This window comes from Microcaecilia unicolor, chromosome 4, assembly GCF_901765095.1.
Source record: "Microcaecilia unicolor chromosome 4, aMicUni1.1, whole genome shotgun sequence".
NCBI classification, from domain to species: Eukaryota; Metazoa; Chordata; class Amphibia; order Gymnophiona; family Siphonopidae; genus Microcaecilia; species Microcaecilia unicolor.
Window position 1 is genome coordinate 331,937,430 of NC_044034.1, and position 15,449 is coordinate 331,952,878.

Sequence of the window (15,449 nt, forward strand, 5' to 3'; positions counted from 1 at the left end):
CCCTGCTCAACAGAGCTTACAATCTAATTAGACTGGGCATCCAAATGGCAGATGAAATTTAATGGCCTAGTGGTTAGGGTGGTGGACTTTGGTCCTGGGGAACTGAGGAACTGAGTTTGATTCCTACTTCAGGCACAGGCAGCTCCTTGTGACTCTGGGCAAGTCACTTAACCCTTCATTGCCCCATGTAAGCCGCATTGAGCCTGCCATGAGTGGGGAAAGCGCGGGGTGCAAATGTAACAAAAATAAATAAAATAAATAATGTGGACAAATGCAAAGTGATGCACATTGGAAAGAATAATCTAAATCATAGTTGCCTGATGCTAGGGTCCACCTTGGGGTCAGCACCCAAGAAAAGATCTAGATGCCGTTGTAGATAATATGCTGAAATCTTCTGGCTACTGTGCAGCGGCAGCCAAAAAAGCAAACAGGATGCTAGGAATTATTAGGAAAGGGAGGGTGAATAGGACCGAAAATACTATAATGCTTCTTTATTGCTCCATGGTGCGACCTCACCATGAGTATTGTGTTCAGTTCTGGTCACTGTATCAAAAATGAATTAGAAAAGGTTCAAATCAGAGCAACTAAAATGATAAAGGGGATGGAACTTCTGTCATATGAGGAAAGGCTAAAGAGGTTAGGGCTCTTCAGCTTGGAAAAGAGACAGATGAGGGGGAGATATTATTGAGGTCTGCAAAATCCTGAGTGATGTAGAACGAGAAGTGAATCAATTTTATATTCATTTGAAAAGTACAAAGACTAGGGGAACTAAAGGAAGTTACATGGAAATATTTTTTAAAACAAATAGGAGGAAATATTTTTTTACTCAATGAATAGTTAAGCTGTGGAACTCTTTGCCGGAGGTTATAGTAACAGTGGTTAACGTATCTGGGTTTAAAAAAGGTTTGGACAAGTTCCTGGAGGAAACATCCATAGTCTGCTATTGAGACAGACCAGGGGCGTAGACAGACACCCAATTTTGGGTGGGCCTGGGCCCAGGATGGTTGGGCAGAATAACTTTGCCCTGTCCCACAAGTGATTTGGTGTCTCCCTCTCTCGCCTGCATGCCATTTGGTCTCTCAAACATCCTCCCTCCCTCGCATGCACTAATACACACTTCCCTCTGATGCAACTTCCTGTTTCCGCATAGGTGGGAATACACCAGAGGGAAGGCTGTGGGGCTGGTCCGAATAGTATGTATCAGTCGCTGCTCGCTGCAGGCGAAGATCTGCTATTTACAAGATATGTAGGAGGGACAGTTGTTGTGAGTTTTTGGCTGGTGAGGCTTAGGGATCCCTGCCAGCCACATCATATGTGTGCTGCTACTGGGTGGGCCTGAGCCCAAAGTGGGTGGGCCTGGGCCCATCCAGGCCCACCCTTGGCTACGCCACTGAGACAGACATGGGGAAGCTACTGCTTGTCCTGGGGTTGGTAACATGGAATATTGCCACTATTTAGGTTTCTGCCAGGTACTTGTGACCTGGCTTGGCCACTGTTGGAAATAGGATACTGGACTAGATGGACCATTGGTCTGACCCAGGATGGCTATTCTTGTGATCTTATGTAATCATATTTGAAGGTGCCTTCTCCATGACCAAACAAAACTCAATCCAATGATGAAAGACTTGGAGACAATTTGCCTTCATCAATGACACGTGGTGACCTCATAGCCCGCTGTAATTTACTCAATTTAGGCTCAAAAACATGTTCATATCATTAGGGCCTACAATCACTTCAGTGACAAGGTTCATAAGCTTAGAATTCAGAGATTTTAACAATTAAAAATAACTGGCTGGTTCAGGGCAGAATGTATTTTCTTAGTAAAAACTTCATTTTTTTTCTTTGTCTAGATCCAGATGTGCCCTTGAGTTGAACTGACGCCTGGCAGCCAAACAATGGGGAGGGGCACCCCCCTCCCCTGCCCTTTGTGGTTTTCTTGGCATGATACATGTGTGGCTTGCCTTTTCCTGTGCAGTGTGAGGCATGGCTATGTTGCTGTTGCCTAATATAGGGGGGGGGGGGGATGCATGACCTGAACTGGCATTGCTGCCAAAACCCATCCAGCATCAGACCCAAAGCATGCAGGGTAAAGTGGCTTGCTTAAGGCCACAGGGAGCTGCTGTGGGATTTGAACCTGGGACTTCTGGTTTCCTACTTACATCTCTAACCATTAGGCTAGTCCTCCACTTCCTTTATCAGGAAGTCTCCTCTACTTTCTAAAAACATTCCAAATACCTTGATTTAGCATAAATCAAGCAACTTTTTCTCTGCATCCTTTTGGTCTGTTAGTGACCATTCATTAATTCGATGATTTCTAATGAAAATCAGGGAGTTTGTTTCTTTATCAAATTATGATTATTCCTGGGGCAGGAGGCTTTAACTCAAGGGAAAAGATGCAGTGGTCTACAGGAAATTAGGTGTCTATTAGGAGCCTATTCTATAAAGGGAAGTAGGTGCCTTTTAGGAGCCTGTTCTATAAAGGAAATTAGGCATATGCACATCCAATATAATAATTTGTACCGTCAATGTTCTATGACTGGCTGGCTGTCTGGGTTTGTAACATCCTGACATCAGCAAGCCTCCAGCGTTCCCTTCCCTCTCACTGTCCCGCCCTCGCATAAAGACAAAATTATGTCAGAGGGCAGAACAGTGAGAGGGAAGGGAATGCTGGAGGCGAGCTGATGTCAGGATGTTACAAATGCAAGCAAATGAAGGCAACGGAACGCAGGAGGGGAGGACAGAATTGCGGGACATCGAGGTGAGGGGAGGGCAAGACAGAGGAGAATCGATGGACATGGATGGGATCGGAGGAGGGGGAGAATCGCGGGACACAGATGGGAGGGCAGGGCAGAGGAGAATCGCTGGGGAGGGCAGAATCGCGGGAAACGGATGGGAGGGCATGGCACAGGACAATCGCTGGACATGGAGGGGAGGACAGAATCGCGGGACATCGAGGAGAGGGCAGGGCAGAGGAGAATCGATGGACATGGATGGGATGGGAGGAGAGGAGAGAATCACAGGACATGGATGGAAGAGCAGGGAAGAGGAGAATCGCTGGACATGGAGGGGATGGGAGGTGAGGGGAGAATCGCGGGGCACAGATGGGAGGGCAGGGCAGAAGAGAATCACTGGACATAGAGGGGATGGGAGGCAAGGGGAGAATTGCGGGACACGGATGGGAGGGCAGGGCAGCGGAGAATTGCTGGACATGGAAGGGAGGGCAGAATCGTGGAACTTGGAGGGGAGGGCAGGGCAGAGGAGAAGCTCTAGACACGGAGGGGACGGCAGGGCAGAGGAGAATCGCTGCACATGGAGGGAGGTCATTATAGCAGGACACGGAGGGGATGGGAAGGGAGGGAAGAATCGCTGGACATGGAGGGCAGAGCAGGGGAGAGGAGAATTGCTGGATATAGAGGGGAGGGGAGGGCAGGGCAGAGGAGAATTGCTGGACCTGGAGGGAAGGACAGAATCACGGGACATGGAGAGGACGGTAGGGCAGAGGAGAATTGCTGGAAATGGAGGGGAGGCCAGAATTGCAGGACACGGAGGGGACAGCAGGGCAGAGGAGAATCGCTGCACATGGAGGGAGGTCAGAATCACAGTACACAGAGGGGATGGGAAGGGAGGGAAGAATCGCTGGACATGGAGGGCAGAGCAGGGGAGAGGAGAATTGCTGGACATGGAGGGGAGGACAGAATCGTGAGACTCGGAGGGGAGGGCAGGGCAGAAGAGAATCACTGGACATGGAGGGGAGGACAGAATCACGGGGCACGGAGGGGATGGTAGGGCAGAGGAGAATCGCTGGAAATGGAGGGAAGGCCAGAATCACAGGAAACGGAGGGGACGGCAGGGCAGAGGAGAATCGCTGCACATGGAGGGAGGTCAGAATCGCGGGACACGGAGTGGATGGGAGGGGGAGGGAAGAATCGCTGGACATGGAGGGGAGGGCAGGGGAGAGAGGAAAAATCACTTAGACGAGAGCCTTCCTAGGGTCCGTTTCATTTTTTACGAAATGGTCTTGGTTCCACTAGTAAGAATGTAAGTGTTGCTATACTGTGACAGACCAAAGGTCGATCAAGTCCAGCATCCTGTTTCCATCAGTGGCCAATCTAAGCTACAAGTATCTGGCAAGATCCCAAAACAATACATTACATTTTATGCTGCTTATCCTAGAAATAAGCAGTGGATTTTCCCCAACTCCATCTTAATAATGGCTTGTGGAATTTTCTTTTAAGAAGTTATCCAAATCTTTTTTAAACACCGTTAAGCTAACTAGTTTTACCACATTCTCTGGCAATGAAGTCCAGAGTTTAATTACACATTGAGTGAAGAAATATTTTCTCCGATTTGTTTTAAATTTACTACTTTATAGCTTTATTGCGTGCCCCCTAGTCCTAGTATTTTTGGAAAGAGTAAAGAAGCGGTTCATGTCTACCCATTCCACTCAACTCATTAATTTATAGACTTCTATCATATCTCCCCTCAGCCGTCTTTTCTCCAAGCTGAAGAGCCCTAGCTGCTTTAGCCTTTCCTCATAGGGAAGTCTTTCCATCCCCTTTATCATTTTCATCGCCCTTCTCTGTGCCTTTTCTAATTCTGCTATATCATTTTTGAGATGCAGTGACCAGAACTGCACACAGTATTCGAGTTGTGGTCGCACTATGGAGCAATACAAAGGCATTATAACATTCTCATTTTTGTTTTCCATTCCTTTCCTAATAATGCCTAACATTCTATTTGCTTTCTTAGCTGCAGATCTCGTAAGGTCCTCTTGTATTTTTCACAATCCTCTCGTGATTTAACAACTTTGAATAACTTGTGCTGTCAGCAAATTTAATTACCTCACTAGTTACGCCCATTTCTAGATCATTTATAAATATGTTAAAAAGCAGTGGTCCCTGCACAGACCTCTGCAGAACCCCACTATCTACCCTTCTCCACTGAGAAAACTGACTCTCTGTTTTCTATCTTTTAACCAGTTTTTAATCCACAGTAGAACACTATCCCATGACTCTCCGATTTCCTCTGGAGTCTTTCATGAGGCACTTTGTCAAATGCCTTTTGAAAATCCAGATACACTATATCAATGGGCTCACCTATATCCACATACTTGTTCACCCCTTCAAAGAAATGTAGTAGATTGGTGAGGCAAGATTTCCTTTTACTATATCCATGTTGGCATTGTCTCATTAATCCATGCTTATGAATATGCTCTGTAATTTTGTTCTTTATAATAGTCTCTACCATTTTGCCCGGCACCAACATCAGGCTCACCAGTCTATAATTTCCAGGATCACCTCTGGAACCTTTTAAAAAAATCGGCGTTACATTGGACACCCTCCAATCTTCTAGTACCATGCTTGATTTTAAAGATAAATTACATATTACTAACAATAGTTCTGCAAGTTCATTTTTCAATTCTATCAGTACTCTGGGATAAATACCATCCGGTCCAGGCAATTTGCTACTCTTCAATTTGTCAAATTGCCCCATTACATCTTCCAGGTTTACAGAGATTTTATTCAGTTTCTCTGACTTGTCAGCTTTGAATACCATTTCTGGCACCAGTATCTCTCCCAAATCTTCCTCAGTGAGGACCGAAGCAAAGAATTAATTTAATCTCTCTGCTATGGCATTGTCTTCCCTGAGTGCCCCTTTTACCCCCTCGGTCATCTAGCAGTCCAACTGATTCTTTGCCAGCTTTGTGCTTCTAATATACCTAAAAAAAAGTTTTTACTATATGTTTTTGCCTCCAACGCAATCTGTTTTTCTAAGTCCCTCTTTGTCGTCTTTATCAGCGCTTTGCATTTAACTTGCCATTCCTTATGCTTTTTCAGTCGGATCCTTCTATTTTCTGAAGGATTTTCTTTTAGCTCTAATAGCTTTCTTCACCTCACTTTTTAACCATGCCAGCTGTCATTTGTCCTGGGCTTTCAGGATGGTATTTTTGAACAGCATCCACACCTGATGTAAATTTTTGACCTTTGCAGCTGCTCCTCTAAGTTTTTTTTTTGTCATCGTTTTTCTCATTTTATCATAGTCTCTTTTTTGAAAATTAAATTCTATTAGAAGCGTACTCTATAAAGCAAAGTAGGTTTCCATTAGGAGCCTATTCTATAAAGGAAAGTAAGTGTCTATTAGAAGCGTATTCTATAAAGGAAAGTAGGCATCTATTAGGAGCGTATTCTATTAAGGAAAGTAGGCGCCTATTAGGAGTCTATGCTATAATGGAAAGTAGGCACCCATTAGGAGCCTATTCTATAAAGGAAAGTAGGTGTCAGAAGCATATTCTATAAAGGAAAGTAGGCATCTATTTGGAGCCTATTCTGTAAAAGAAAGAAGGCATCTATTAGGAGCCTATTCTAAGAAGAAAAGTAGGTGTCTATTGGGAGCCTATTCTATAAAGGAAAGTAGGTGTCCATTAGGATCCTATTCTATAAAGGAAAGCAGGCACCTATTAGGAGCCAATTCTATAAAGGAAAAATAGGCGCCTATTAGGAGCCTAGTCTATAAAGTAAAGTGGGCAGTTATTAGGAGCCCATCCTATAAAAGAAAGTAGGCATCTACTAGGAGCCTAGTCTATAAAGGAAAGTAGGTGCATATTAGGAGTTTATTTAATAAAGGAAAGTAGGAGTCTATTAGGAGCCCATTCTATAAAGGAAAGTAGGTGTCTATTGGGAACCTATTCTATAAAGGAATGTAGGCTTCTATTGGGAGCCTATTCTATAAGGGAAAGTAGGTGTCTATTAGGAGCCTATTTCATAAAGGAGTAGGAGCTTATTAAGAGTTTATTCTATAAAGGAATGTAAGTCTGTATTAGGAGACTATTCTATAAAGAGAGTAAGCGCTTATTAGGAGTTTTTTCTATAAAGGAAAGTAGATGCCTATTAGGAGCCTATTCTATAAAGGAAAGTAAGCGTCTATTAGGAGTTTATTCTATAAAGGAAAGTAAGTGTTTATTGGGAGCCTGTTCTATAAAGGAAAGTAGGCACCCATTAGGAGCTTATTCTATAGCTCCTAAGAATTCATTAGTATGACAGTCATCAACTTGGTCCACAACAACTGTCAGGGATACCTCTCTTAAAACAAAAAAGCATCTCAACCAACAGATCTGATGGTTGACATACCAAACGAAATGTGTATGAGGTAACAGAAAACTTTTGTTCCTGTTGTTTCAAGTGCAGCAGGGTGTTGTACCTGAGGCCTTAGTGCACAGTTTGCAGTCTTATTGTCCTTCTTGGGTGTTACGGTCTCAAAACCAGAATTTATTGGTTGTTCCATCTTTTCATCTGGTACGTTTGGAGTAAATTTCTAGTCAAGTTTTTTTTATTGCTGGTCCTCATTTGTGGAATTCATTACCATCAGAATTTGTGCGTGCTGTTATAGAATAAGATCGGTTGCGCATGCAGATTAATAAATAATTAGCTGTTAATTGGACTTAACTGCCAGTTATTGACTGTAATTGGAGTTAATTGGTGCTAATTGGTACCAATTTGCAGTTGCATATGCCGCTGCCTTTAATCACTATTCTATAACCTGGGTGTGTAAATTCTAGGGCGCATCTTCAAAGTGGGTGTTGACATGGGAGGGACATGGATGGCTCAGGGGTGTGCCCAGATTATGTGCGTCTAGGTTACACAATACCTGCATTTACCAGTGGCGTTCCTAGGGGGGGGGCGGTCTGCCCCGGGTGCACGCGCTGGGGGGGGGGGTGCCGCGCGTGCCTGTCCTTCCTTCGTTCCATGCTCCCTCTGCCCCGGAACAGGAAGTAACCTCTTCCAGGGCAGAGGGAGCATGGAATGATGGAAGGATAGGCGCGCGCGGCACCCCCCCAGCGGTGTGCACCTGGGGGGGTTCTTTTGCAGGGGGTGTCCTTTCGCTGGGGGAGGTCGCGCTGCATCCAGGGGGGGTGCTGCACCCTGGGGGTGGGGCGCATCGGCAATCCACCCCGTGTGTCAGCCCCCCTAGGAACGCCACTGGCATTTACACACATATTTGGCACATTTAGGTGCCCACATTTACATCAGCCTTATGGCTGGCTTAAGTGGGGGGAGGGGCCTAAATGAGCGCATGTAAATGCAGACTTAATCGCTATTCTACAACTGAAAGTACAAATGCGCTTTTCATTATAGAATAAGCCACTTAGGGCCAAGTTCTATAAAGGTTATGCTCCTAAATTTGCGCTCCTAGAATTTATGCTCCTAATTTATGCTCCTAATTAATCTATTTTGCAGCATAGAGTATGCTCGTAATTTAGGAGCATAAATTATGCTCATAAATTTAGGAGCATACATTTTAGGAGCGTAAAATTAGGAGCATAACCTTTATAGAATAAGGCCCTTATGGATAAATTTTATATATGATGTTAAAAAAAATTGGTGCAGTAAAAAATGCTATTCTACAAGTCGTGTTTAAAGTTAGGTGCAGTATATAAAATAGTGTTTATGCCCAGGAATCATGCCTAACTTTAGTCGAGGTCGTTTGCACCAGCTGAAACGTGGTGCAAGTGTACATGCCTACATTAGGTGCGTATCCCTGTTATTCTATAATGACGTATGTTAATTTTAGGAATGCTCCCCGTTATGCCCATGACCCTCTCATTTCTACACCCCCTTTTTCAGATTGCACGTAAATTTTAGGTGTGGATCCTGCACCTAAATTTACGTGTGTAAATGCTAATTAAATCTAATTAGTGCTAATAATTGCTTGTTAAAAAGCCAATTGTTTGCACAAATAGGCTTATTATTCAATTAAATTGCATTCACAATTTTTGGCGACTTTTATAGAATTAGGGGGTTAGCATGTATTTTCATCTACTCCCAGGAGTCTATTTATATCATAATTATCCTTCCAAAATCAGACAGCAATCTGTAGCATTATCCTGGTCTGCTCCTGGGGTTGTTACACCAGGAAGTTACATTGCCCTGAAATCTCTTATCTCAGCTGCTGATATCAGCAGCTCCCGGGCACAGGGAATGCAACCCAACTGGCATGAATCCATTAATAATATTTACAGGATCCAGGTCCATTTGGAATGGGGAGAGCACAGGTCAGAAACAGACATCTTCTGACTGACCATGAGAGCAGTAATAAGAATAATAAAGGATCTGAGTATCAGCAGTGTGGTGAATACATAACAGGGGCATAGCCAGACACCCAATTATGGGTGGGCCTGGGCCCAACATGGGTGGGCAAAAGAACTCCGCCTTGTCCCTCAAGTGATTTGGTCTCTTCCTCTCTCGCCTGCATACCATATGGTCTCTCAAACTCTCCCCCGCATACCTTTTAAATAGATTTTCACCTGCAGTAAGCAGCAACTAATACCCACTGCTCATGTTGGCCCCACAGCATGTATCAGTCGCTACTTGCTGCAGGTGAAGATCTATTTACAAGGTATGCAGGAGGGACAGTTGTTGGGAGTTTTCGGCTGGTGGGGCTTGGGAAGAATGGCTGCCAGCCACATCATAGGTGTACTGCTACTGGATGGGCCTGAGCCCAAAGTGGGTGGGCCTGGGCCCACCTGGGCCCACCCTTGGCTACGCCACTGATACATAATGTCATATAGATCATTTATGTGTATTTTCAGGTATGATATGCATTCAGATCTGAACACTGAACATGCCAGCAGAACTTTATACAGCTAACTTATCCTTATAAAGTTATAGCAGCTATTGTTGTGTTCAGAGAGAACATCCAGGGTTTGATATTCTACATGGTTTAAGAGAGCAGGAGAGACTCCTGCCCATTTAAACCACGCTGGACAGGCTGCCTGCTGATATTCAGCTGCACTTAAGTGCGTAATGCTACTGAATATTGGCTGTGACCGCCTGGCGCAATCTGGGCAATGAAGAGGCAGCCTGGGGCAGGGGGGAGGTCCCAGAAGATATGCAGACACCTACACACATAAGTGGGGCAGATAGGATCACTTAAAAAAACAGTCCTATCTTTGTCCAGTTAGGTATGTGGGTACCAGCGCTGAACATTGGACAGCACCTGCATAACTTCCGGGTGTGCCGATGACTTGGATATTCAATGCTGGTGCCCAGACATGACCCAGCATTGAACATCTGAGTCTAATTTAGATAGCAGCGGTCAGTGTTTAAAGAAATGCAGACTGCCGCCAGCTGAATATTGACCTGGCAATTTTTTATGGAAACCAGCTGAATTTCACTGCTCTCCATATAACTTCTGGCCGACTCTCCAAATCGCCTTGCCAGGTGACATGGAGATGGCAATCCATCTTGTCTTCCTCTCTTGAACTGAAACCAGATTCCATAGGAGAAGGAAAAACAAAACAAACTCAAGTTTTTTCAAGCCTTCTTTTCAGGAACATTACAGCTGGAGGGACAGAGTCTCTCACGTTTTTCTGTCCTCTCCAAGGCAGCAGATCCAACAGCACCATCTTAGAGCAGCAAAGGAACCAGAGAGTGCCTGTGACAATCCGATCTCGTTTTCGACGGGCTGCCACGTCTCGGTCTGAGCGGGTCTGGCCAGATGGAGTCATCCCATATGTGATCAGCGGAAACTTTAGCGGTGAGTGATGAAGAATTTGGTGCAGTAGGTAGGGAGGATGGGGCATGGAATTCATCAGATGAAATCTTAATTGCTAATCAAAATAATACTTACAATCCACTCAGTCGTATCAATCACAGTAATACTGTACAGCAAAACTAGCCCAAAGAAACCTGTGCAACCTCTCAGCACATTCCTGCTCACTATATAAAAGAAATTCCAACTTCTGATCATTACCATTCATGATAGTGATTGAAAACAGCTGTAATAAAAATGCACTCATGCAGTACGATGCTTTACTGATAATAAGAGCTGGATTTCTTTTCACAAATGTATGCTGTGCTGCCACCCACAGGTAGGTGAAACCATCCTGATAATATAGGTGAAGACCTAGAGACAGTTCAAATATGGAGGGTAATCTTGTGCAAAGGAAGTGCGCAGAGGGTTTCCTGGGCATTCCCACCAATTTCTGGAGGGTTCTTAAGCTGTTTGCCACAATAAACTAATACAGAAATGTGGAGATTTTAAGACCTCTTTCCCCCAAGATGACTCCATTCATACCCTTCCTGACATGTCCAAAGCTATGATGTGCCAAAACAATTCAGACCTACACCATTCCCAAAAATGATTCTAACTCTGGCACGGTCTGTTTAAATCCACAATGGGCCAGCCAGTAATTCCATAAACTTTCAATGAAGTGAATTGACACAGTCAAGATTATTTAGCAAAAGAAAATGGTTAGATAAAGCCACCTAAAGGATGTGAAAAATATATTGCAGACTCTTGGTACATAAGTTATAAAACTCAGCAGTGACTCAGAGCTTCCCAGGCAGTGATATGGTTTTATACAATATATGCTATGTACTGAGAAGCCAACATCAAGCCATCTACTTCCGAGCAAAGTCCATGGCATTTTTTAAAAACTTTGTACCAAATTTCCAAAAGTAAATGTGTGTACTTTTCCTTTAAAATGTCCTATATCTACAAAGTATCCACAGATTCCCGCATCTGCTTTTTTTTTGTGGGTAGGCTTTCTACAGGAAATAACACATATATGCTCGGAAGTACAATCTACACAATATTGTCTGATTCTCCCAGAAACAAGGGCTGAGAACAGCTCTCCTAAATGTAGCTGGAAGTGAGCATGTTGTTGTAAGGCAGCGCAGTTTTCAACATAGCAGTTTGTGTACATAAACCATGCTATATCTCAGTTTTGAAATTTGTCCTTTGCCTGTGTGTCCTGGCTTTCTGCTCCCCATGCAGGATCTGATTAGGCTGCTGTGCTGGTTATGGGAAATCTTCCAATTGCACTGTGACTCATTCTGGAGATTTATGTCCTTATTACATTCGGTTTATCTCTCCTCTTTCCAGGTAGCCAGAGGGCAATCTTCCGACAAGCCATGCGACACTGGGAGAAGCATACTTGCGTCACCTTCCTAGAGCGCACTGACGAAGACAGTTACATTGTATTTACATACAGACCATGTGGGTAAGTGAATGTATTGCCCAGCTGAGAACATGCTTCTCATCACATAAATGACTACATTCAAACAGTGAATTCACATCAGCCTGGGAAAGGAATAGCAGGAGTCATATAGGATATTCTGAACCTGGCTCATTTTCAAATGGAATAAACTGTTCTATGATTTGACGCTTTTCAGTATCTTCCCATGATCTGTTACACCATATTCTGTCTTTCTGCATGTTTTAATACTAAGATCCCCAAACACAACTCTGCCAATGAACCTCATCCTTGCAGCACCCCAGTACTGAGAACGCCTCAGTCACAGCTGTTCAATGTCCCTCACTCCTGCCCTGCAGCACCCCTGCAATTCCAGTACCGAGATCCCCTCAGTTACAGCTCTGCCAATGTACCTCACTCCTGCCCTGCAGCACCTCCGCTTTTTCAGTACCGAGTTCCCCTCACTCAAAGCTCTGCCAATGCAACTCACTCCTGCCCTACAACAACCCTCATATTCCAGCACTGAGACTCCCAAACACAGGTCTATCAATTCCCCTCACTCCTGCCCTCCAGCACCCCCTGATATATTCCAATACCGAGACCCTCCTCTCCACACTCACACACACAGATCCACCAATACCCCCAGCAGCCCCTGATATATATATTTTTAATTCTTTATTGATTTTCAATTTCACAAGTACAACAACTTGCATAGGAAACACAGAAGGAAATAATATCAAGAATCAATTACAAAACACTTCCTTGTCTAAAATATGACAATTTTCATTCTTCCTTAGACCTCAATTATGGAAGGGGGGCGTTAAGAAACATGAGGAGAAGTTTTATAAACATAACTGTTTAGTTAAATAAATCGGCTAACCTTTATTCCACAAACTGTCTTAATTGGTCTGATGTTATTACACTGTGGGGGTCTGAATCCTCTTAGCTTCCACAAAAACTTTTAGCTGTGATGGTTCAGAAAAAACATATTTATTTCCCTGGTAGTTAACTCTGCACTTACAGGGATAAGCTAACAAGAATGATGCTCCCAAAGCTTTTACAGCAGCCCCTGATATTTCAGTACTGAGACCCCCCACCCCCACACACAGAGATCTGCCAAAGTCCCTCCTTCTGCCCTGCAGCAGCCCCCCCCCCCCCCCCCGCTATTCCAGTACTGCCCCTCTCTCTTGCTGCTCTGACAGTCAGGGCCGGTCTTAGCAAGTGCGGGGCCCTGTGCAGACCAATTTGGTGGGGCCCCATCCTAGCCCTGCCCCCACCCTAGCTCCGCCCCCACCCTAGCTCCACCCTATTGATAAGATTATTCCATTTTTAGAAATTTTTTTTATTTATGAAATTTCAAATAAAGACAAATGAAGCTAAACTTGTACAAAAAAAACTGATTGAAATAATAAGCACAATGCTATCATCATGAAACCTCCCCTCCCCAGAAATTATTCAGTTTAAGTCCACTACAATTAGTAGTTCCAATTCACATAACAAAGGAGAAAATAAGGAAAAATATTAAGAAAAGATCCAGCACAGTGCTACAGTGTACAAGGTATGCCAGTACCATTAGCATCGTCTTGAAAAAATATCATTCAAAATAGTTTACAAAGAGGGGCATTTCCGATATGATGTCTAAGTCCGACTTTGGACATTTTGCAAAACACATCCAAAATCTGAATAGGAATGAAGGCCATTTTCAAAAAAGAAAAACGTCTTTTTTTTTTCTTTTTTTTTTTGAAAATACCATTTTGAACAAGGTTTTGTGATTCGGACACTTTGTTTTTTGGTCCATTTTTGAAAAAAAAAAAAGTTCAAGTTCAAAACACACAAAATCAAGCTATTGGGATGTAGGAGGAGCCAGTATTTTTAGTAGACTGGTCCCCCTGACATCCCAGGAAAGCAATAGGGCACCCTAGGGGGCACTGCAGTGGACTTCATAAAATGTTCCCAGCAGTGCATTTGTTCTAGCAAAAAAGGTGCCGGTACTCAAATGCCAGGTCACCCTTCAGGTGTGGGGGTGATCACTGAGGAACCCATCCCACCATAGCCAGGCCCCCTGAAACCAGTCACAGAATCTTTGACAAGGCAGAATTGGTGTGTAGAGCCTGAGCGCCTTCATTAAAACTTGGGGACCATGGGTCAATTTTAGCAGACAATGGAAAAGGTGCCGGTACTCAGTACCCCCAAGTACCCCCTCAAAAAAAAGCTCTGGTTCCCAGGTCCACATCTCACCATATTTTTATCCCAACAATTTTATTGCTCTACAATTCAATCAACTTCACTTTTAGTGAAACTAAATTTTGAAAATGACTGTCACTCATGTAAGTGTGCTTGTGAGTCATTAATCCACCACAGCTAAAAAGGTGTTCACCAACTGTACTATCAGGAAGTGGATGGTTCAGTCTGATACAGTGGCGTTCCTAGGGTGGCTGACACCCAGGGCGGATCGCCAATGCGCCCCCCCCCGGGTGCAGCGCAACCCCCCCCCCCCCGGTGAAAGGCCACCCCCCCCCCCCGGATGCAGCGTGACCCCCCCCCCACCCCGGCAAAAAGGCCACCTCCCCCCCCAGCGAAAGGACACACCTCCCCCCCGGCAAAAGGACACCTGCATTTTTACCTGCTGGGGGGGTGCCACGCACCTGTCTGCTTCGCTCGTTCCATGCTCCCTCTGCCCCGGAACAGGAAGTAACCTGTTCTGGTGCAGAGGGAGCACGGAACGAGCGCAGCAGACACGCACATGGCACCCCTCCCCAGCGGCATGCACTTGGGGCGGCCCGCCCCCACCTTGGTATGCCACTGGTCTGATTAAAAAATTCCTTCAAATCAGGGCAGGCCACAATATTACTGATGTCTTTTAACTGGGTCTGCAGCTATTGATCAAATGAATCTCTGTCTGAAACACTTGACTTCCTTATAGCAAAGAATGTTTTATCATCATCGTTGTCATTATCGTCTGCATTAGTAGTAGTGTTAATTCATCCCTTGTATCTTCATCTCTGTTATCATCGTCATGCTGTCCAATTACAAAGAAGGCTTTCACAAATTTGAAATCGTTGTCTGTCATTGTCCTATTTTTCATCTGATGGCAAATTCTGAATATAATGTCTTCTATTTCCCAAGATGTATTGTAAGCCACATTGAGCCTGCAAAAAGGTGGGAAAATGTGGGATACAAATGCAATAAATAAATAAATAAATAAATATCTTCAAGAGCTGACACAAGAACGTCAAATGTATAGAACAACGCTGTATTACTTAAGTGCCTATGTGTGCATTATATATGCATAAGACAAGTTCTAGTATTCGATATCATATGTGCACAAATGCCCCGGGATTTTATATATTGTGCCTTAATTTCTGCATGGAAATTGAAGCGTATTCTATAGCAGTTCAGGTAACTTGGTTAACTAGCTAATCAGTGCTGTCAATTGGATGTTAGCAAGAAATTATCAGCACTAATTGGTATTAAT

The 15,449-nt window shown here is 44.1% G+C and overlaps 1 protein-coding gene across 1 annotated transcript in view; it reads left to right on the plus strand.

Annotated features, from left to right (window-relative positions):
* The window catches only part of BMP1 (bone morphogenetic protein 1), a 232,114-nt gene that overhangs the window by 58,043 nt on the left and 158,622 nt on the right, over nucleotides 1-15,449 (plus strand). The window contains exons 3-4 of the mRNA XM_030202005.1: nucleotides 10,381-10,533; nucleotides 11,884-12,001. Coding sequence (XP_030057865.1) covers nucleotides 10,381-10,533; nucleotides 11,884-12,001 — 271 coding nt within the window. The remainder of the gene's footprint in view (nucleotides 1-10,380; nucleotides 10,534-11,883; nucleotides 12,002-15,449) is intronic.